The sequence below is a fragment of the Cyprinus carpio genome, chromosome B17 (assembly GCF_018340385.1).
Source record: "Cyprinus carpio isolate SPL01 chromosome B17, ASM1834038v1, whole genome shotgun sequence".
Taxonomy (NCBI): domain Eukaryota; kingdom Metazoa; phylum Chordata; class Actinopteri; order Cypriniformes; family Cyprinidae; genus Cyprinus; species Cyprinus carpio.
The window spans coordinates 20,110,196-20,133,994 of NC_056613.1; the positions used below are offsets into that span (position 1 = coordinate 20,110,196).

The 23,799-nt window shown below is 34.8% G+C and overlaps 2 protein-coding genes across 2 annotated transcripts in view; one reads left to right on the top strand and one right to left on the bottom strand.

The window, feature by feature from the left end:
• ubr1 (ubiquitin protein ligase E3 component n-recognin 1) overlaps positions 1-15,230 on the top strand; it is a 31,377-nt gene extending 16,147 nt beyond the window's left edge. Inside the window, 27 exon segments of the mRNA XM_042742704.1 lie at positions 131-240; positions 727-794; positions 912-1,038; positions 2,921-2,969; positions 3,312-3,466; positions 3,689-3,788; positions 4,782-4,885; positions 4,964-5,044; positions 5,131-5,312; positions 6,355-6,557; positions 6,745-6,838; positions 6,930-7,082; positions 7,178-7,275; positions 7,369-7,465; positions 9,569-9,717; positions 9,939-9,994; positions 10,075-10,171; positions 10,280-10,346; positions 10,911-11,059; positions 11,149-11,236; positions 11,316-11,449; positions 11,642-11,750; positions 12,712-12,768; positions 12,865-12,942; positions 13,048-13,218; positions 13,560-13,661; positions 13,819-15,230. Coding sequence (XP_042598638.1) covers positions 131-240; positions 727-794; positions 912-1,038; positions 2,921-2,969; positions 3,312-3,466; positions 3,689-3,788; positions 4,782-4,885; positions 4,964-5,044; positions 5,131-5,312; positions 6,355-6,557; positions 6,745-6,838; positions 6,930-7,082; positions 7,178-7,275; positions 7,369-7,465; positions 9,569-9,717; positions 9,939-9,994; positions 10,075-10,171; positions 10,280-10,346; positions 10,911-11,059; positions 11,149-11,236; positions 11,316-11,449; positions 11,642-11,750; positions 12,712-12,768; positions 12,865-12,942; positions 13,048-13,218; positions 13,560-13,661; positions 13,819-13,960 — 3,020 coding nt within the window. The 3' untranslated portion in view covers positions 13,961-15,230.
• A 970-nt stretch (positions 15,231-16,200) lies between these two features.
• On the bottom strand, positions 16,201-20,488 carry prph2la (peripherin 2-like a). Its single transcript, XM_042742705.1, has 3 exons — positions 19,502-20,488; positions 18,883-19,129; positions 16,201-17,849 (listed from the first exon to the last, which is right to left on the bottom strand). The coding sequence occupies exons 1-3, from the start codon at positions 20,080-20,082 to the stop codon at positions 17,583-17,585; spliced, it is 1,095 nt and encodes a 364-aa protein (XP_042598639.1). The 5' UTR covers positions 20,083-20,488; the 3' UTR covers positions 16,201-17,582.
• Positions 20,489-23,799: the final 3,311 nt, after the last annotated feature.

Sequence of the window (23,799 nt, forward strand, 5' to 3'; positions counted from 1 at the left end):
TTTTTATTTTTAAATTTTGTCATTTGCTGCCCTTAGTTGATTTGTTATCAGTTGTGTTATGTAAATGGGTTGACTGGGGACACTGCCTTTGTTTTGCCTCTGAAATATCTTTTGCATGTGAAATATGCAGGTGAACGGTATGTGCCTGGAATCAGTCATGTGACTAAGGAGGACGTGACTATGAGGGAGGTCATCCATCTGCTTTGTATTGAACCCATGGCTCATAGCAGCCTGGTTAAAATTTTTTATATTATTTTATGTTTTTTGTTTTTTTTTTTAACTTTGTTTCGTTTCGCCATTTTTTTAATTTTGTGTTATTTTTTTTGTTTTATTTTGTGTTTTGTTTTATTTTTTGTTTTGTTTTGTGGTTTTTGTTTTGTTTTATTTTGTGTTTCATGTTTCGTGTTTTGTTTTGTCTTTTGTTTCATCTGTTGTTTTGGTTTATGTTTTTTTGTTTCCGTTTTTTTGTTTGTTTTGTTTTATCTTGTGTTTTCTTTTTGTTTTGTTTTTTTTTTGTTTGTTTTTTTTTTTTTTTTTTTTTTTTTATTTTTTTTTCGTGTTTTTTTTATTTGGCTGTAAAAATGTGGCTGCACGAGATTTACGTACATTGACTGTGTGTAATTGTGTAATTTAACTATAAACATATATATGGATGTATGTATGTATGTATGTATATGTTTAACTGAATTATAAACATTCTTTTATAGTTACTTTATGAACCTTTTTTTTATTGCATCACAGGAAAGCCATGAAACAGGGCTTGAGACTGTCATCTCTAAGGTTGCCATTTTCAAGTAAGTACATTTCACTAAAGTTAGTTGTTTAGTTGGTTATACAAGTTATTAGTTGTTACACTTACATCTCTATGCAATGTGAAATGTACTCCAAAATCTTTATTAAATGTGGCTTAGGAAACCAGGAGTGTCAGGCCATGGCTTGTATGAACTGAAGAAAGAATGTCAAGAATAGTTAAACACCCACTACCACAACCACACCAAGAACACAGAATAGTAATTAAAAAGAAGCAAACATTAACTTGTTCACATTAACCCTCTGGAGTCGATTAACGCGTATACGCGTTTTGGGGTATTTTCTCCTGATAACCCCGAAAAGAACTTAAATTACACTTTCAGTTTGATCGTACAGATAAGAGGAAATACATCAATCGAATCTGTAAAGGGTCTACTTTTTTTTTGTATACAGACATAATAACAACAAAACTTTGTGCACTTATAAAATAAAGATAACAAACAAGGAGTGCTGTCTGCAGCCTTTGTCTGCGCTGATCTTCAGTTACAAATGCGTCATTAAAATGAACTGTAACTCAGTGAATACTCAACGAAGAGACATGAGAGAGATATCTATAGAAAGCCTGACATGTCTACTTTTAAACTAAACAAGTGCTGCTGAAAACAAATATTCTGTGATAAAGTAATCCATATGAAAACAACGCGATGTCCGTTTTTCACCTCTCCCTTCATTATCTTCTAATGCGACCACGCCCCCGCGACGAGCGTGCTTTTGAGATTCAAATGTTTCACTGAAGCGCGCGGCTTTTGAATACGCCCACACAACAGAAGACAACGCAGCGAGACTGTTCTTCAAGTTTTTTTTTATTTTACTGTTTGCTTCGCGATAAAAAAAAAAAAACAAAATTAACCACAAAAGATCATGTGATGTGGTTGAGGATTTGAGATTTGGATTTCCTCAGAAAAAAAGAATGAAGCACTTTATTCAGCAGAGATCAGAAACATGAGTAAGTCTCTTATTTATTTATATACTTGTACTAGTTTTCACATAACGTGTAAACATTTTACTAGTTGGACTTTTTCCAAAGACTTTTTCCAAACTATAATTCCTGACTAAATGTATAATCAAGTGAAATATTATGAAGTTTCAATAACAATATACACTACTATACCATTCAAAAGCTTGATGTAAATAATATAAATGTAACAATAAATGTAACTGTAACAAATGTAACAATCATTGCTGTTCTTTCAATTTATCCCCCCTAAAAAACCTGAAAAAAATATTCTCAGCTCTTTTCAACATTAATAATAATAATAATAATAATAATAATGATGATGATGATGATAATAATAACAATAAATGTTTTTTTTTTGTAGAAAATAAGATTGTTAAAAGGATTTCTGAAGGATTGTGTGGCTGGAGTAATGATGCAAAATATTCAGTTTGAAACTCAGCTTTGATTGTTCCTAATAAACTGTTTGACTGCACTCACAAGTGAATATTAAATTATGTTGTGGTATAATTAAATATATTCTAAATAAAACTACAAACATAAAATTATATACATTTATTTTGTCCTCACATTCTTTCTTGTAACTCACCCCTCTCAGTGACACAGCTGACTGAATGGCTCATTATGCAGCTCATTATGCAGGCCTTTGTCTTCTCAGGTGTGAATTCATGATAGTTGACGCCTACTCGCATATGACTTTTACCAACAAAAAGTGTTTTAGAAAATTTAAATCAATATATTGTTTTCTGTAAGTGAGTAAACAAGATGATTTTCACATCATTTAGAAAAAAAAAATTCTAGGCTACAAGCTCCAGTTCTCAAAATTCCTGGGAACCAATTTTCTGTATGTGTTTTATTGCCTTATTCAAGTGATTTAACATTTTTTAGTTTTTCACTAACCACGCATAACATTTTTTTTTCTCAAAAAACACAATCATGTACATACATGCTGCTCACATATTATTATAGCCTAGTTTGTGCTGATTACAGTGAGATTAGACTTTAGCCATTTAGATATTTATAAGAAACTGAAAAAAGCACAAATGTCAGGGCATGACAAAACTTCTCCAGGCCCCAAAAATACCCTTAGACTCCAGAGGGTTAAAATACAGATTAGTCTTTAAAAATAAGGAAATGTTTATTTGTTCATATTAGGCAGAAGAGGCTCAGAAGAAGAGGAGAACCCAAGAGGGCAGTGATAAAGGTATGCTGATCTGTACTGATGTTAAATGCATTATATATGTCTCTTTGGAATATGAGTCGCTGCACATTTCAGATGATTAAAAAAAAAAAACTAATATTTATGGAATTATATGAATTTCATTTATATCAATCAATTATGTGCAAATAAATATGAAGAGGTCCTTTGCTTTATAGCTTTTACAATTGTGGATTTCTTTTCACTGTAATGTTGTATTAATAAATTTAAAGCCTAGGGCTAGAACTGCCCATTTTATGAATTTTAAATACAAATTTTTGACCAAAAACGTCACTGTTAGATGATGATAATGCAGAGGGTGTGATATGTGTTGTCACTCTATTTTAGCCCTCCGTCCCCCAGTGCCTCCTCCCTTCTGTCCAGCCTTCTCAAACATAGTGTACCTGCTCTGCTGTGACATCTTCATCCATATTCTGAAGAGAATCTTCCAGAAAGCAGCGGAGGACCGTTCCAACCGATGGACTGAACCCATGATTCAGAGGGTATGGCTCTTACTGTCCTGCCTATACCATTTCTCACCGTTTTTGCCCTGTTACAGTAACATAAATGTAGTTATTTTTTAAACTTAAATAATTATTGCATTTGCATTTTTAAGAACATAATTCAATTGCATGGACTCTGATTGGCTGTTGCTGTTTTCATGGTGAGTTTGTTTGATGTGAGATTTGACAAATGTGATTTTGTTCTCGCTTGTATGGCTTTAGGCCCTTCACCTTGTAGGCCAGGCTCTACTGGAGGAAAAAACGCAGTTGGAAGGCAGCAGTACTGAGGAAGTGACCTTTGACTTTAGTCTGAAAGCACAAAGTAAGATCTCACCCTTTGTTTTTGTTTTTTCTGAAATGGTGCAGACCCCGTCCTGCTGCCTGTTTCATTGATCTACTTAATCACAGTGTCAAAGTTCAGACTTCATGGATTCAGAGCAGAATTCAGAAAAAATCATGGATGAATTTGTTTGCAACAAATAGAAATACTATCCATCAAATTACAATACAGTATGTTAAGTTTATGGTTTACAATAGGAGGCCTTCAAAATATGCAGTGTTGGGAGGCTCCAGAAACTCCATGTTAATAATTTCAATTCAATTCATATTCAGCAATCATTGACATGACAGATAAAAGCTATATATGAATTATAATACGTGTCTTTTGGTTTCTTAGGCTTTTTTTTCTTTTTTAATTTCATTGATTTGCTCTTTCAGTAATTCACTTCCTTTTTTTTATTTTTTATTGTTTTTATTACCAGTATATTGTTCACTTTTTCTGAGTGTTTATACAAGTATTGGACTGAAATAATAATTGTATATCGTAACACTTTACAATAAGGTTCCATTTGTCATTTGTACATTATTTGTTAACTACGGTTACACTTTATGTTAAGGTGAGCTTGTTAGAGTATAATTATACATGTAAGTATTGAGTAATATTAATTAACTACATGTACTTACTATATTTTTAGGGTTAGGATTAGGGTTTAGCTAAGGGTTACTTGCATGTAACTATGCATAATTTATTGTAATTATAATATTAAGTACATGTATCGTGTAACAAGGACACCTTCAAATAAAGTGTTACCTTAACTACATCTTTCTAACAATGAAAAAATACTTAGCATTAATCAGTCTTATTTAATGTAAAGTTCAGTATTTATTAATACATTATTAAAATCAAAAGTTGTATCTGTCAATATTTAATTGACCTGAGTTAACTTGAAATAACCATCTCAATCACACAGCCCTAATATTAGTGCTTTGCTGTTTATGTATTTGCTGATAGACACCGATGTGTTTGCATTTTCAGAAACTGGTTCAAGACACGGCAAATCTTTGTTCCACTTCCTGACCAAAATGAAGTCTTTACCTTCTCTGAAAGCTCAGAATGACATGATCATGTGGAACTTACAGGTATGAAGGTGCTTTGATGTGTATCGGATTGTTAATTCATTGATTTGATATTTAAGATCTATATGTCTCTTCTGCAAGATGTTTGAGGTGGTGAAGTGTCTTCGAGAGAAATCCGGTCCGGTTGCTTCATTTTCTGTGGATCACAGCAAGTTGGAGGAGGTAATGACACGGATTCAAACACAGAGGGTCTCAGTCACAATGCTTCCGTGTCTTTGAGGTGTTTAAAGTGTGTCGTCTCTGTTCAGAGTGTTCAGGATAAAGAGAAAGCCGAGCGCAAGAGGAAAGCTGAAGCTGCTAAAGCCCACAGGCAGAAGATCATGGCTCAGATGTCGGCCATGCAGAAGAACTTCATAGAGTCCAACAAGATGCTTTATGACAACGTGCCTGAGAGCTCGAGTCAGAGCGACACCGCCGCGTCTGTGGACAGGTCACCACTTTCTTCTGTCTTTCTCTTTCTTTTTGTGACTTTCTATTTATTTATAAATTTTTTTGTTCTTTCAGTCTTTCTCTCTTGCTTTTGGTTTCTTTCATTCTTATACTTTCACTTTTCACTGCTTTCCATTCTTTTGCACTTTCACTTATTTTTGCTTTTATTCGTTATTGCACTTTTACTGTTATTTGTTCTATTGTAATATAATTTAGTTCTTATTTATCCTTCAGCCTTTTTTTGCTTTATTTTACTTTTAGCCTTTTCATTGATGAGGTCCTTTTTCTTTCTTTCTTTCTTTTCTTTTTCTTTCTTTCTTTCTTTCTTTCTTAGTGTTTCAGTTTATTTCACTTTCTCTACTACTTCCTTTCACCTTCACTTTTTTTTTCTTGTTTTTTTTTTTCTTGTTTTACTGTTTTTCTTTCTTTTGGCCTTTTTATTGCACTTTTTCACTTCCATTTGTTGTTTTTAACACTTTCCCTCACCTTTGTCTTTCTTTTTTGCTCCTTCCTTTAGTTTTTAAATCATTCTTTTTTTTTTATTCTTTCACTTTCACTTTTTTGTGCCTTTTCACTTTCTTTCACACTTGCTTTCAGTTCATTGCATTTTATACTTTCACTTTATTTTTTTAGTTTTCTTTCCTTCCATTCTCTTTTCTAGTTCTCATTTTTCCTTATTTCCCTTTTATTTATCTTTTATTTGTAATTTTTCCAGTTTTTGGACCAGTCGGTATTCTAATCTCTCTTTTGCTCTTTAGTTCCTTTCATTTTTCTTTCTTTTGCATTTTAATTTTTTTTTTTTTCTTTTTTTTTTACGGTTTAATTTTTATGCCTTTTAATTTTTTCTTTTTATTATTACCACTATTCCGTTGTCCTTGTTCTTTTGTCACTTTGTCTATTTTTCTCAGTTTTCCCACTATTTCATTCTTCTGCTCTTTTGGTCCTTCAAAAGCTGACTATCATAGTCATTTACAGTAATATAATTTCTGCGAACACCCTTCAGATGTCTCTTTCTAAGTGAAGTCCACCATGTGTGCGTGCAGCTTCAGGATGGATGTGGATGAGAGCAGGGTGGCTGTGGGGCCTCAACAGGGCGTTTGTTCCACAGACTGGGAGGCTCAAATCTGCATCCTGTGTCAGGAGGAGCAGGAGGTTCAGGCTCAGGCACCAGCCATGGTCCTCACAGCCTGTGTGCAAAGATCTACTGTTCTCACCCAGAACCGTGGAAAGACACTCTCCCCTAAAGGTGACTGATGCCTCATACTTTACCTCTCAAGTACCTTTATTGTGATAAGCATTGACACTAAGAATGTATGAATTCCTTGCACATGTTCTGATGATTTATTATTCATTTAAGATTTAAGCATTACCGATAGGAATTCTGCTAATGTTATGCTGAATCAGACCATTGTCTCTTCTTTTTTGTAAAACAGTAGGCACCTATCCCCTGTTCATGCCCCCTGATCTGGCTGTGGGAACACACACCGGCAGCTGTGGGCATGTGATGCACGCCACCTGCTGGCAAAAGTCAGTTAATGCTTAAATAGTTATAATTGGGATGCTTAAACCAAACCAATCCACTCAGCCTTTACATCTTCATGTCTTTTGCTGTTTGTAGATACTTTGAAGCTGTGCAGAACACCACTCGGAACCGGCTGCATGCAGATCTGATCATAGACCTGGAGAACGGCGAGTACATGTGTCCACTCTGCAAGTCCCTCTGTAACACGGTCATCCCACTGATCCCTGTGGAGCCCAGCAAGCTTAACTAGTACGGCACCATTACTAACCTTCTTATGCTCAATTTCAGGTGCTTACACCGGGATAAGTCAAATCTATATATATCTTTTTTTGTCTCTCTGTCAGTGAGAGTGCTGAGATAGTTGGTCAGCATCTCACTCTGGAGCGCTGGATTCAGATTATGTCCTGTCGAATCAGAGGGCTGAGAGGTACATGGGAAACAGGTGAGAGTCAAAACTGATTTATGCTTCCTGAATTTCAGTGTCAAGATACTGTCTCTTTAATTCAGATTGATTTGTGTGTGTGTGTGATTACAGACAATAACAGTGAGAAAGCGGCGGATGAAGCTACGGCACTTTTTGATGAGAGTCAAGCTGAATTCAGATCCATTCTCAGTTTTGGAGTTCAAGAGTCGTGAGTCTCTAAAACGACAAGTCAATATAAAATTTAAATTTAAAATATATGCTTCTGGTCTAGGAGTGGGTGATATATCAGTAGACACTATTGACCGAATAGAAATTTGTCAGCTGGTAGAGGTTTTGGACTATCATCTGTATCACAGTTACACACTCATGTGATGTTGCTGTGCTACATTGTCATGAAAATGCATCGTTTGCACTTGCTTTTAAACAGTGCAGTTTAAAAACAAGTGATTTTAAGCCACTGAAATGCAGTCAGCAGCAAAAGAGAACTCATTTCACTATACTGTATGTGCATGCTGCCTAAGAGACCGTTTCTGAGTGCTGTCAGAGAGGTGCGCGCACGTGAAAATGATGCTCATAAAGTGGAGGTATTGAACGTAGTAATTTTTACACTTTTATAGACCTTGAACGGTTCAATACAGACACTTGTATGTGTCAGAATAAGAACCAATACCGATATTGATATATCGGCCGATATTCTTTGTGTATATTATGGCACAGTACCAATCAAAAGTTTGGACACTTTTTCCATTCGTGTGTCCAAACTTTTGACTGGTACTAAATATAGAATACAATATATACATAAACAGAATATATATACATAAAAGCATATTTTGCAATGATCACTCAAATGTGGTGATGAAACACTTATAATGATGTGACAAAGAAATGTAATGGAGGCAGGGCGTTTAACAATTTAACAATACATTTTATTATCCAAAATGAGTCTGACATCAGTGCACTGAACAGTTAAGTTGAAGTTTATTCAACTTTATTTCAATTCAGTTCCATTCAACTTTATTCTGTTGCAGTTTATTTCACTTCGGAACATTCATTCACAGATCTGTGCTACTGTCTTCACACACAGACAAAACTTCCTAGAGAAGTGTGAAGTAATATAATATACCTCTGTAAATAAATACAATATAAATTCATGTCTCACGCACTTTAATGCCCTTTAAATGTAACGTGTACGTTTCCTTGGAACTGGAATCATGGCCGAATATCATGGGAAGTCCACTTCGCAGGGCATTTACGGTCGAATAAGACGACGCTTGAATGTTGCTGCCTGAACAAGAGACCTCCTTACACCAGCCAGTCACTATCTCACGAACGTGGCGTCAGATCTCCACCAAAATCGGGGATCACATAATCACAACAATACCTCACAAATAAAACACATAAATACAACATCACCTAACTCCCAGACACCGAGGACTATCAACACGGGGGTGGTTTCATTCAAAAGGGTGCCTCAAGATGTACACTCGATTCGAATGGATCCCCCGAATTTGGTGTGGATCTGCCACGCCGTTACGGAGATATGGCCATTCAAAGTTTCAATGGCATTCCATACACTTAAGCTTTAAAGCGTCACCAGTAAACTACATAATTACACCATTAAGTATTTTATCTGCTCTTAATGTTCTGTTAAAAAAAAAAAAAGCACATCGGCGGCATATTCGCCGATACCAATATCATACTGGCCGATAAAATCTGCATAACAATATATCGGTCAGGCTCTAGTCAAAAAAGTTTTTGCCACTTGTGTAAAACTGCAGTAATGTGAGGATACTTTAAAATTAATTATCAATCAACTTCTATTAACTAAATCAAAACTATATTTGGTGTGACCAAACCGCGTTTGCCCTCGGTGCACTTGTGCATAGTTTTTCAGGTAGCTGTGCAGGAAGGTTTCTTGAAGCATCTTGGAGACATTGCCACGGTTCTTCTGGATTGAGTCTGTCTCAGTTTGTTCTGTTTCTTCATGTTATTCCAGACAGACTGGATTATGATGATGATGATGAGATCAGATGTCTGTGTGTGTGGAGCACTGGCTGCTGTCAGACTCCTTGTGCAAACAAAAATCTCACTGGATTATTACAATTAATGTCAAAAGAAATGTTTATAAATGTAAACTGATATTTCCTACTGACACACTACAGCCAAAACTAGAAATAACTGGCTTAAAATATTTTTTTGTTGTTGTTGGTCAAAATACTAGTGCACAGTACTAGTATATATGTGTGTGTATTTTTCTTGTTTTATCCTTCATTTTATTTCTAAATATGATGTAAACTCTGTTTGTGATCAGGCCGAAGTTCTCTCGCAGTATCACAGAGATGTTGGGGGTCTGTGCGAACACAGTGCACAGGGTGGGACTACAGACCGCTCCCAATGACCTGTGCCCATACGTGCCTGTCATGTCCTGGAACACATGTGCCTACACCATCCAGGCCACCGGTAATGATCTCCTCCTCTGACTTGCTCACTTGAGGTATTTGTCAGACGGTTGTCTGTAGAGCACTGTAAAATGGTGGGTATGTTCACACAGTCACCCATATTTACTAACAGGTGTCACTCTCAAATTGTTCTATGTAGCATAATTCATGTGAACGGTCTGAATGTAGCCAGTCTTGTAATTTAGTCATGTGCAACCTCATTAGATTTCTCTCTCTCTTTAGATAATATGTTACAAGAAGAAGGGAAGCCTCTTTTTGGATCCCTCCAGAACAGACAGGTCTGGTTGGACTCTACTGATACAGATCATACTGCGCAATTTAATATGGGATTGATTTCTGAATTGATTTTCTTCTTCAGCTGTCTGGACTCAAAGCGTTAGTGCAGTTTTCAGCCGCTCAGAGGCTGAAGAGCAGTCAAGCTGTCATACAGAAGCATTTTGCTGATATGTTAGCAGGTATGTCATGTTTAGGAGAGGATGGATATGTTTGTTTGTTTGTTTGTTTGTTTGTTTGTTTGTTTGTTTGTTTGTTTTGTTCATGCAGCGATTCTCTCAATTCTCTAGTCCTGGTACCGGTTCCTAATGTAGAAAACACACCATCAATATTAGAAGTGGACTTCTTTCATCTACTCTTTAGTACCTTAAAATAAAATAGGCATTATAAAAATAACAGATGTGATTTTATATAAATATGCTTATATCATAATTTAAGCTAGTCAAACTTTTTTTTACAATAATGTGTGCACATTCCAACTCTTTGTGTGCATATAAACAATCTAAATATAAGCATCTGCTAAATAAATTAATTGCTTGAATGCAAGACATATAAATAAAGACATAATTTATAAATCATATTAATGATTTTGCCTGGCACATGATAAAACAAAAAAGGCTCATAGACGTTTTTCTAAGTAGGGATATCTAGAAACCTCCGGAATGGCCCTTTTTTCTATTTAGTGAATTTTTTTTTTTATATTGCAACCTAGAATTATCATTGTGACTTGTGCAAGACCAAACAGTTCTTGCGGTTTCCCCCGTAAATTTAAAAAACGTAAAAAAAAAAAAAAAAAAAAAAAAACTTTTTTTAAAATGCACTTAGTTTCAAGCAATCATTTTCAAGCATCAAGTTAAGTCAGAAGAAAGTGATTGAAGACTTCTACTCATTTGTGGGACTGTGTGTGTGATGTTCTGCTCAGGTGGGGCTGGATCTGTCCATCCCAGCGTTGTATCAGGAAGCGGCTGTAGACCTGCAGCCTTCAGCAGTCAGCTCAGCGTACAATCACCTCTACCTGCTGCATCTGCTCACTATGGCACACATGCTGCAGGTCCTGCTGGCCTCACACGGTAAACACACACACTGCCAGAGTCAGATGCAAACACTAAAGTATAACATTTTTATGCACAGCACTTATTTTGAATAATATTGTGTGTAGATTGTGCTGTAATAGGAGGGCGGGGCGAGGGTGATGAGGCCCAGGCTGCAGCCGAACTCTTCTCTATTGTGTCTCAACACACTGACAGGTGAGTTTATATGCCAGTCACATAGGAAAAGGCTCCCAGTTTTTCTCTTGCGGTCTCTCATCGTCTCTCTCTTTCTCAGGTTAAGAGCTGGTGTGACTGGTTTCTGTGTAGAGGGTGTAAAGAGAGGTGTGCTTCCCTTCCTGCGCTGTGCTGCACTGTTCTTTAATTGCCTTACAGGAGTGCCCCCTCCAGAGGAGCTGTCCGGTACTACAGGTCAATACACTTCAGATGTTGTGTTTAAACATGCCACAATGCTATGCTTCAAATGACTAATAATGACTATATCATCCAGGCTGTGTAATGCCAAGTAAATGTGTATTTAATGTGTATGTGTATTTAATTGTCTTGTCATTGTACACATAGCAACGCTGCAGAGTTATTAACCATAATTCTTCTTCTATGCAGAATCACCTGAAAGTCAGCTGCATCTGTTGTGTAGTTACCTCTCTTTGCCCTCCAACCTGTTTCAACTCTTTCAGGACCACAGGGATGTTGTAACCACCTTAATAAAGAGGTACAAATCAGATGCTCACAAAAAAAAAAATAATAATAATAATTGTTATATTAATGCGCCATGCTTAAATATCTACAATATCAGCTGCAGTTGTGCTAATGAACTTGATTACCTGATATAATTAGAATATTAGTAATAAACAAAATATAGAAACAAATAAATAATAAACAAAACAATAACAGTATTGTTGTTGCTGTTTGGTTGTTTATTATTAACAGCATTATTTTCATTATATTATTGTTGCTGCTGTTTAATTGTTCTTGTTTAGTTGTTACTAATAATAAGGATTATTATAATAATTTATGTTTGATTATTTACATTATACTATTTAAGATAAATATTATATTATTTATAACTATTATATTATAATAATAATTTTAAAATAAAACTGTTGTTTATTTATATTATGTTATTTACTTTATTTTTTATCACTTATAATAAATATTATTAATAATAAAAAAGTAAACAATAATATATTAAAAAATTTTAAAATTTAACTTAAAGTGGATTGTATTATGTTTTGTTTTTTTAAATAGTGATCATCCTCATCAAGGACATGTATTTTTGTTTTTCAAATTTCATAATTATACATAATTCACACATCAATGACAAAAGCTAAAGCCATAGCTTTTTTTTATGTAGAAGGATTTAAAAAAAAAAAACAGCTACAATTTTATTTATATTAATCGATAAACAATTATTAATAATTGTGATTATTTATTATTAGTAGTAAGATATTTGTTTTTATTAAATATGTAAAAAAAATTATTAATATTAATATATTTATTGTCTTATAATATTAAGAGCTCCCTTTTATCATTGTCAAATCACTGAATTGTATGGCCTCTCTTGGCTTATTGTTTTCTTTAAGACAGTATATTTCTAAATTCCTAATTCTGTAGAGTATATTTATGTATCTAATCACTTTGATTATAAGCATTGCTGTGTTCCTGTGTGTCAGGTGGTGTGAGAATACAGCCATATCCAAAGCCCTCAAAGGTGAAATGCAAATCATCAGGTTAGACGCCACTTAAATTCTCCTCTGTTTGATCGTATACACACTTCCTTTTTAATAAAAACAATAATTTAACAGAATTTCCCACCTGGTGTTCAGGTATCCTAATAAGAGAAACAGGCTAATAGATCTTCCAGAGGACTATAGTGTGTTGCTCAATCAAGCGAGTCACTTTAAGTAAGTACTGTTAATAAAAGATTGCCTATAATGTCCATCTTGTGAATTGAATATTTTGTGCAGATTAATCGGATGTTTCCTGTGGCTTTCTCTCTTTGCCCATAGATGCCCAAACTCATCAGATGACGAGCGAAAGCACCCGACTCTGTGTCTTCTGTGCGGGGTCATGCTGTGTGCGCAGAGCCCCTGCTGTCAGGAACAGCTGAATGGGGAGGAAGTGGGTGCGTGCACGGCTCACGCCGCCATCTGTGGGGCTGGAGTGGGAATGTTCCTCAGGTGAGAGGACGACAAGAGAAAACATTTATACTGTGACTGCATCAGAAATCACGTATATATTAGTAATCACAGTATTCATAAAACAGTAGGCAAAAAGTAGCCGGATCACCTACTAGTGCAGTCAGTATGGTCACATGACAATGACAACGACATACTATACTATATAAAACATACTTTTTTTAGCAGTGGTAATTACTTATTCAAATGAAGTACCTACTCAGTAAGCTGTTTCTGACGCAGACAGTGTATATCTTATTCTACAAAAGTAATATGTAAATGATGTAAAAATAAAGAAATACAAATAACTATTGATGATAACGATTTTATGTCTTTCTGAACAGGGTTCGAGAGTGTGAGATCGTCTTGATGGCCAGTAAGACACGGGGCAGTCCCTATCCAGCACCTTACCTTGACGACTATGGAGAAACCGACCCTCAGCTTGGGTAAAGTTCACATAATTCACATCCAAAACAAAGATATTAAATATGATCAAAATGTAATTCTGATGTAAACACTGTATCATCATCATCAAGCACGTGCCTTGTCAGTTTATTCTGTATTAGCAGTAATGCTGAGCTGTGTTTGTTTGTGCTTTGCTAGGCGTGGGAACCCGCTGCACTTGTGTCCAGAGCGCTACCGCAAGTTGCTTCATATGTGGCAGCAGCACTGCGTCCTGGAGGAAATCGCCCGCAGTCTGGAGGTCCTCAACGTCATGTTCCCCTTTGAGTGGCAGATGCTTTGAGCTCCGAGACTGCCAGAGGAAGTGCAAGACCTGCCGACTGCAAGGAGTAATAAACTCCCTCACTTCTCTACACACTGCTGTCTGTGTTTTCCAGCAGCCTGTGCATTATGGGTAGTCACACTAAACAGACCCGTAGAAGATATTAAAGAAGCGAATGTGTTTTCTCGGTTCTCTCTTTATTTATCTAGCTTGGGTTGCAGATCTACACTCGTTTTAGCACTGCAGCTTTTTCTTTTTGCTCATTGTGGTGTTTTTGCATTTGTTTTCAGGGTGTAAAGATTTATTGCAGGGCTTGTGTCTCTACAAAACGCAAACTTTTTTTTTTTTTTTTTTTACGCCTATGTGAAATGCTTGTCCTCTCACCCTGCGAGAAATGTATTCATGTGAATATAATATATCTATGTACCACTTTATTATGTAAAGCTGCCCTCAACATAAAAAAGTATATTCAGTGTAAAGTAAAGTACAGTAAAATGCTGTTTTGCAAATTATCTTCTCTGGTGACTCTCACAAAAACATGCCCGGGTCACCTGCTCCGCCTAAAAATAAGTCATATTTTTCATAAAAATAGTTTTTTTTCATTAACATTTTGTTTTCTTTTAAAATTCTCATTACTAGTACAATAAAATTACTATATACTTTTTAAAATTAAATCAGCATGAAAACCAAAAGGACAACAAACATAATAACAAAAAAATAATACAATGAATATAATTTTTTTTCTTACAGTGACAATGAGATTTGTTACAGTAATACATTTGGGAGAAAATAATCTTGATGCAAATTATGTTAATATTTCTAATAATAGGCATCATTTAATTTAAGCAATTTTCTTTTTCTTTTTTTGATTTTGGGGTGAAATATAACCCAGGCATCTGCTTGACAGGTTTCATGAGATTCACTCACTGTGGATGTCATATGACATGTAAATAAACAATAATGTATAATTAGATGATGCTATTTTACTATAAGAATGCAGCTGTGATTTAAATTAAGCAACAAAATGTCAATCACATATAATCACATGCAACAATGTTAATTCAAGTATAATCCTCTGTACTGTATACTAAATCAAACACAAGTGCTTTACTTGAGCGTCAGTCAAAGTCCGGATTTCTTTTTTTATTTCTTTTATTTTATTTTTTCTCCCACTCATGGTCTGGTTCAAGATGTAAGAGCTTTTAATTTGCACTTGGCTTTAAGGTTCTTATGTACATGAAATAAACTACTGAGTGACATCACTATTCTGATGGATCTCTTTCACCTCACATTCTGTAGTCCTGTTAAATCACTGTATTCACCAATTATCTGGACTTGATTATTTATCCAGGTTTTGAAATTATTTAAATCAATTCCTAACTATAATTGATGGGTGTTTCTGTTAGATATTAAAAAAAAAACACAAACAAGAAATGCTTCCCTTGTGTGGTTGTTTTGAGATTTCCGTGTAATTCATAAACATCAATGCAACATTGATAATATGCAGATCAGCATATTTGAATGCATAATGGCTGCTGACTATTCATATATGTATTCATATATATATATATATATATATATATATATATATATATATATATATATATATATATATATATATATATATATATATAATAGTTTTTTTCTGATATCTTAGTTTTTGTTTAAAAAAAAACACTTTAACTACTAAACTTTTGTATAATGCAATATAACACTTGATCAGCACCCATTTCTATAATGCATTATACTCTTTAAAGTTGTAACCATGAATAGATATTACTACTGATTAAATATAATACATAACATATAATGCACGTGTATAATAAGTCAATGATGTACCTTCACAATGCATTCTGTATACGTACATGCTTCAAATACAGTGTTACCAAAATATTTTTGTGAAATTCAAATCAGTTAGTTCCTTTAGGATGAGTTTCGTCTGGCTTTACTTATAACAATAACAAATAAATAAAGTTTTTTTTTTATTAATATTTTATTTATTTTATTTTTCTTTTTTTTTGGCATATGGTTCCATAAAGAACCTTTGACATCCAAGGAAGCTTTCAGTGGTCCTTTGTTGTCCTGTAAATGTTATTCATACTAAGAAATAGTCGGTTCTTTCAAAAACTTTTCACTGAAATGTTCGAGGAATCCAAAATAACTGAAAACCTCCCTTTGGAACAGTTGTTTTTAACAGTAAAGGAGGGACCATACAATTCAATAATGCAAGTGATTCAATGAACTTCAGTACCCTTGAAACCTACACTTAAAGCTCTTTAATAATGTATTGATAAAATGTACATGTTGCATTTATTTTTATTACATATTCATGATATATTTTAGACATGGGTGTGCTTTGTAAAAAATACATCTTTATGAAATATACATCTTTGGAAAATGTTTTTTAGAGGCAGTTGGTATCATGTTTTCACCAGTGATTACAATTCCTGGCTTTAGGCGCGAGACCAAGGCATGAAATAAGTATTTTTGCTGGTTTGTACTGGGTAAGCTGAGAGTTTGATTTCATCGAAATATTGATAGAGAGAGAGAGCAACCTTATGTAGCCTAGTTTTGTGTATTTTGTGTATTTTGGAGCCCTCTACCAGAGATTGTCTTACTATAGGGAGATGAGAGGATCTGTATTACTACTATTGCAAAAAGCGTAACGGCTAAATCGGATCACGTGTGCCTTAATAGCCAATCACATTACAGCCTTGACGTCATTGAATTTGAGTCAAGAGTTCCTGTTGCAAAAAGTCAGTGACTTCTTATAAAACAAAATTTTTTAAACTCTAAAAATAGTTAAATACACAATATTGTTTAGTGTAACACATGTTGAAGATTAGCAGATAGGCTTTTGATTCATTAAATGATAAGTTGTGTCCTCTAAAAAGCTGTTTCCTCTCCTCCATTGACATCCATTAAAAAAAAAAAAAAAAAAAAAAAACGGTCTCTTTCCCACATACTGCCAGACCAGAAGTGTTAGCTTTAGCCGTTACGCTTTTCCGGCTAATGGTTTATTTTATTTTAATTGTTATTATTTTATTGTATTTTTTTGCCACCTTAAAGCAAATCGCTTTTTGTGCGGAATTTCGTTCCCGGAAAACTTACACACTGCCAGAAGAGACATTTTGGAGGATATAGGAATACACAGAAGCTATTTGCCTTTTTAAAAGTCAGTGCAGCCTACATCAGAATGATTTTGGAAAAAAATAAACAAAAAAATAAAATCACATACAGCTGCTTTAATTACTAATGAAAAACCTACAATAAACAGTGATGCTCTAAATAATTCCAGTGATAGGAAGCAGGCCTACTCTCCAGTAATCACATAATTCACACACGAATCTCTAAAACACAAAAGAATTTAACGGTTGGATTCTTAATGAGAGGCAATTTATACATTTTAAAACTCTGAAGGCCCCATGATGCTTTGCCTTGTGTGTTAAAACAGTAGGCTACTTGGTTAAGTTCTTACATGTTAATTTACAACAGACCTCAAGTATGTTGTGTGTTATAATATCACTCTGTTCTTGCTTTACAATGCCATGTCAATCTTTACTAAATCTTTTTAGTCATACAGCAGAGTCCAGTCGTCTGTGGCTTATGTAATGTTTCTGGTCAAAAGGAGCATTCTGAAGACCTAACTGGCCATTGGAAGAGGCTTCGGAGGGACATTGTCTGGACCATAGTGTGCTGTAGGTGGTTTGTCAATGTTTGGATCTCCATTGCTTGATATGTTGATCTGATTAAACTTGCCCAGGTGTTTGATGATGTTGAAATTAGACCGAGCCGTCTCCACAAAGCTGTTCTCCAGGAGCCACCCGTCAGACTCACACTCAGGGTCCCCCTGCCGCAGCACGTTTTCCAGAGACGTTTGGAGGTAACGGACCCCCGTTAACACAGAGAGCTGTCAGAAAAGAAAATGATGCCTTATTCATGAGGTAGTTTTCACCATTAGCAAACAAATTTGGTCCAGACAATTCTTACTGAAGCTTCACGTCATCCTTTAAAGCAGTCATGTGCTTTACATAGTAGGACGCTGAGGGATTGGAGTGACTGGTGCATAGAGCAGATTATAAAGTGTATGTACAATCGGATTAGGTCACGCAACCAGAGCAGATTGATTGAGAACAATGTTTCAGACAAAATTGGGTCAGTATATTTATTTTTCTGCCAGCAAAATTACAAAAATGCTAATTGTAGCAAGTCTTTGAGCTTTGTCAAGCATCTGTAAACAGTTCTGATACATATATAAACAGACAGACCATTCTATAATCATTCTACTTGGAGTTGTTGACGTTCTTGAACTGTGTTTCAATGGCAAGGCTATCAACAGCAAAATGAATTTGTGTCATTTCCGTAATTAATATACATTGTATTAGTTTATTTTCAGCGATTATTATTAAGAGAGTAACAGTAGCCAGTTACAGTAATTATTCAGCTTAAATATTCCAAAGTAACTGCTGAACTACAGTTTATTGCTGAAGCCACTGTCATAAAAAAAGAAGTAGCTTAAATTTTAGGAATAGTCTGTTTTTGTTCCACCAGTGAATATGGTTCCAAACGAAACCAAAGTAGAAAGAACCCTGCACCTTCAAGTCATTTAAGTGAATAAATCAGTGGCTTACTCATAAAGAGGGCCACTTCTATCCACCTACCAATGCTTTTCAACTGTCAGCATTTGTGGAACACAGCTAAGCCAAAGCGTATGTTAAATGACTAAATGTAAATGTATTTCATATTTGCATATTCGAGGCAAGTGTACATGTACGTTCTCTAAAATGCCAATGAATAGTGTACCCGTGAAAAAAAAAAATTATTGCTAGGTAAAAAAAAAATGGAATTACTAATATGACAACTGAATATGAGAGTGCTAAATAGTACTGAATACATATTCAGTACTTCCCTACATATTTGCCAAAGCAATAGACACAACCAACCTCAAAGAGCCAGATGATCAGAACTGTGAGGCCGACAGAATGCATGATGTTGGTGTAATAATCTCTCAGAGCCTGACGGCATCCTTTCATCCACAGGTTGAGCTCCTCTGTATGGAAGTCGTAATTAAAGTGGGCGGAGTTATTGGTGATTTGGTACTGAATGCATGGCCGAGGAGAGTTGACATTGCAGCAGCTGAAAGGAACTCCGTCCATTAGGTATTTTCCCTCAACGTTGCTTCGCAGACGACTAGTAAGAAAAAAAAAATTGCATTTGTAAAATTGTGTAAATTCCATTATTATTAATGCAACTGTTGGTCATATTATAACTGCAACTGTGTTCCTGTTATACTTTTAAATGCTAATAAAGAGTATTTGCACCAAAATCAGAAGACATTTAAAAGACGATCAGCAGAAAAAAAAAACACACACACACACACACACATATATATACACACACAACACATATATATATATATATATATATATATATATATATATATATATATATATATATATATATATATATATAATATAGGGACTCCTCTAAATATTTTAATAGCTATGAACAATTTAAATAATATTAAGTATTTAAATAACTATTTTTCCAGACCCTACTTACTCTACCACTTCCCGTTGGGACATATCCAAATATCGGTTGCTGACCCACTGGATCTGGAACCAATCTCTGTAGCCCTCGTTCCCACAGCATTGGAACTGGATCTGCAGCTGGTCCACTGTACGCTTCAAGAAGCAGCGGCCTGGTGTGTCCGTGTCCTTATAGTAACGCATAGCGTCCCGTAGCCCCAATGTAAGTGCTTCCTCCAGCTGTCCGTGCATGCTGTAGCACATCAAGGCACCCACAAGCACGCTCAGAGTGAAGAAAAACGTGCAAATGATGTATGGGAGCATCACCAACTTCCAGCGTAGGAATTTGTTGGTGTCCACACAGTCATAGCAGATCTTTCCTCCCAAAAAGTTAATCACGCAGGCTATAAGTCCCACGGCAATTAGCATGTTTGGCACAGATTGGAGCTGACTCTCAGCCATTAAATCCTGCCGCTTGTTAATTTCAACTTTTAGAAAGATGCCCAAGCTAAAGAGGATGATACCTGTTACAACGGATATCCAGTTTAGTACCCATAAAACCTGGGCCAGTTTGTCTCTCTTGGTTTTGGTAAATTTTATTGGCAGCACAGCCATCTTACTAAAATTTCAGAGAACCTTTGATTTAATTGATCTTGTGGAAGTCTACAGGAGTTCCTAGTACAAAAATCAACTAAATTAGTTTTAGATGTAAGTCAATGAGGTGTACAAGGTTCCTACGGAAGATGACATGAATGGACTAATGCTTCTTAGCAATTAGCTTCTTAAGCTAACTTAGTGAGTGTCAATCAATGGAAAGACCTTTAAACACAATCTCCACAAAGTATTCATGGAGCTTATTCATTTAAGTTGTGAGAAAAACTGGATATCAGTAAAAAAAAAGAAAGAAAAAGAGCTTTTGGGAAAATCTAAACCATTTTGGCTCTATCAAACTGTTTGGAGACGCCATGTGAGGTCCTTTACAAACACAGCAAAACTGAAATTATTTTCAGTTTTGCAAATACACACCTAAGAGGCAAAAAGAGTGGAGAAAATGTACTTAGTAACAGCTGAGATAATATAATATAAGATAATATAAATATGAGTCTGATAAAAATAGAAGGATACAGACTCAGTTGTATTAAAATAAATGAATCCAGTTCATTTAGGTATTTCAGTATGCTACATTCTTAGGTTAGAGTTTTACCTTTTTTTTAAATCATGCAAATATTTTTAGCCATTTAATGTAAAAAAAGAAAAAAAAGAAAAGCTAATTATACTCCTGTTCTGAATGTGGAAAGCTCAAAATAGCCAACGACACTAAATAAGTTGACCTGAACAGACAGGCACAGGGCATGTTCTTAACCAGGCGTGGTGATTGAGATGATCCCAGCATAAGGGTATAGTAATAAACAGCTTATTACTTACCCATCCATGCTTATCCATCACTCAATAGCATCCCGCCCTGTTCCAAGTGATTTTTCTCTTTTTCTCCATCAGACACCTTCAGTTTTTGTGAAACAATCTGAATGCATTGTTGCTGATGAAAACTGATATGTCTTAGTGTCTGCTGCAGACTCAGCTGTGACCTCTCTCATAATTCCTTCTAATCAGTAAGCAGCCCGGTTGGATTTGGAAGAGTGCCTTCTGCCACCAGCACAAATCTCACTGACTGGGATGTGTGTGTATGTGTGTGTGTGTGTGTGTGTGTGTGTAAGTTAGAGCATGAAGAATTTTTAGCTACTAAAAGTGACATAGTTTAATTGTTGTACCATTATTGTGTAAAATTACACATTCTTTTAATTTATTTTCATTTATTTAGATAAATTTTTAATGAGCCAAAAAGAATGAACATCAGACCTCTGTTCATCAGTCTGCACTGGCTACCATTAGCTGCTCACATAAAATTCAATTGTTTGCGTACAAAACCACCACTGGCTCTGCACCCCTTTACCTAAATTCATTACTTCGGACTTATGTGCCTCTAGAAGCTTGCGTTCTGCAAGTGAACATCGCTTTATTGTGCCATCCTTAAAGAGGCACAAAATCACTTTCACAGACTTTTTCATTAACTGTTCCCTCCTGGTGGAATGACCTGCCCAACTCAATCTGAGTCTTTAGCCATCTTCAAGAAACGACTAAAAACACATCTCTTCCATCTTTATTTGATCCTCTGACTCTAGCACTCTCTATTCTAATTCTATTCTTTATAAAATACTTGCACTCTCTTCATATACTAACTTTTCTTCTTTTTGTTTTCTTTTTATTTATTATACAATTAACAAAAAGCAAAACAAGGCCTCTAACATTAGCTTGCTCTCTTCTTTTTCTATTATATCTGTTTTCTTTTCTTTTTATTCATTATATAATTTAATAAAACCTTGCTACATGTACTGCGTTAAGCTAACTGAGACTTGTTATAGCACTTGCGTATCTTTTCTCTCTTGTTGATTTTGAAGTCACTTTGGATAAAAGCATCTGCTAAATGAATAAATGCAAATGTAATGTAATTTATATTTTACATATCCTATATTAAATATTTTACTTAGTAGATTAGTTACATAATATACTTTACTTAGTAATTTCTTTTAAAATATGTGACCTCAATTTAAATCAATCAATCAGTCAGTCAATCAAAAAAATAACATTGGGATTAAATTTGTCCCTTCTACCAGAACCAAGGTAATATTTATGTGTGCCAAAACCATGTGATCTACATCAAACACAATCTAATGCCTCACACAGTTTGCACAAGACAGACACCTATTTTTCTTCTAAAATTAAATATAAATATTTGGAAATAAATCAAATAAATTAATAAATAAATAAATAACTAAACATTTAACAAGTATGTTAAATAAATAAAGAAAACCCAATAATCAAACAAACAAACAAAACAAAAAACAATGTCAAAACAAAACAAAAGCAAAAGCAAAGTAGAACAAAGCAAAATAAAACAAAACAAAAAACAAAGGCAAGACAAAACAAAATAGAAAAGTACAAGTAAGCCTTTTTGGGATTAAAATATATATTTTTTTATAAATTAAAATTCCGATTTATAAGTAAACAGTCTCCTGACTCTAAGGCTGTTTGCTGTCTTGTATACCATGGTATTCTTTTTATGAATGACTGTTTTAATATGCATATTTCATGTAATACCACATTCACTGTCAGCCAATGAAATCCAAAGGATTATTCAGGCCTAAAGGGGATTGAGTCAGGGGAAAGCACATACAAACTAGTCAGCAGATCTGAATGCAGGGTGCCCATATAGGAACACTACTAAAAAAAAGTGGTCCTATGTGAAAAAATAAATAAATAAATGAAAGGGGCTTTGTCTGTTGAGTAATGGTTACCACAATGTTTATGAGTATGGACCAAAGCATGAACAACTTACTGTCCAGATAAATGACTGTTACAAGATGACTATTTAACATTTAAATACATATTCACAAGTTGATTGTTTTTTTTTTTCTCAGTTGAATATGTTTGAGTAAGTGAAATCTTATTAAACACTGAAGTTTACCGTTTTTGTTTGGGGAATTCAGATGAAGCTCACCTGGCTCTTATATGATTGTAGGTTTCGGTTGATATGAAGGCTTGTTAATTTGTTTGGATGAAAACACTGTTACTCTGTTCCATAACCTGCTCCTCAAGCTGAAGAACCTGCTTTCTCTGGTCCACCTAATACAGAAACACACTGACGGTCGGCATTCTAAACATGGTCAGTTTGGAGACTATTGAGTCTCTTTTCTAAGGAGCCCCTAAAGGGACATGTTGATGGATGGGTGACATTTTAATGTATTTGCATTTGTTCACAAAACTTTTGAGTTCTCTGGCAAACTAAAAACGCAAAACATTTACATTCTCTTGCAAAAGCATTGTTTCCCTGGTAAACTTTGCGTTTACTTGCAAAACATTACCATTTTCTTGTAAAACTATTGCGCTCCCCAGAGAAACTTTTCATTCACTAAATATACAGTAGCTTTTCCTCCCGCATCATATTATTTCCATCACAAACATTTTATGAGTGAACACAAAGTTTCTAAGGGGAAGGCAAAAATTTGCAAGAGAGTACAAAAACACTTAAATACCCCACCCCCCACCCCCCAACACCATTTTTAATAAGGAGGTCTCTACAAATTATAAACGTATAAATGTTTATTTATTTTAAATTCAAAATATAAACTAAATATACATTTACAGCTATATTAGCTTTTTAACAGTGAATTTAATTCAGACTGCCTATAAAATTTGTCAGTTTTAGAATGTCTGCATAATAATACACAGAGTATATAATTTTACAAATAAAGGATGGACAAATAAACAAATGTG

Excerpts from the sequence above, each read along its gene's own strand:
- prph2la (XM_042742705.1), bottom strand. The coding sequence starts at position 20,082 with ATGGCTGTGCTGCCAATAAAATTTACCAAAACCAAGAGAGACAAACTG. Across the intron at positions 19,130-19,501 it reads TCCCAACGGGAAGTGGTAGA|TCGTCTGCGAAGCAACGTTG; the intron begins GTAAGTAGGGTC and ends TTTTCTTACTAG. Across the intron at positions 17,850-18,882 it reads TGATCATCTGGCTCTTTGAG|CTCTCTGTGTTAACGGGGGT; the intron begins GTTGGTTGTGTC and ends CTTTTCTGACAG.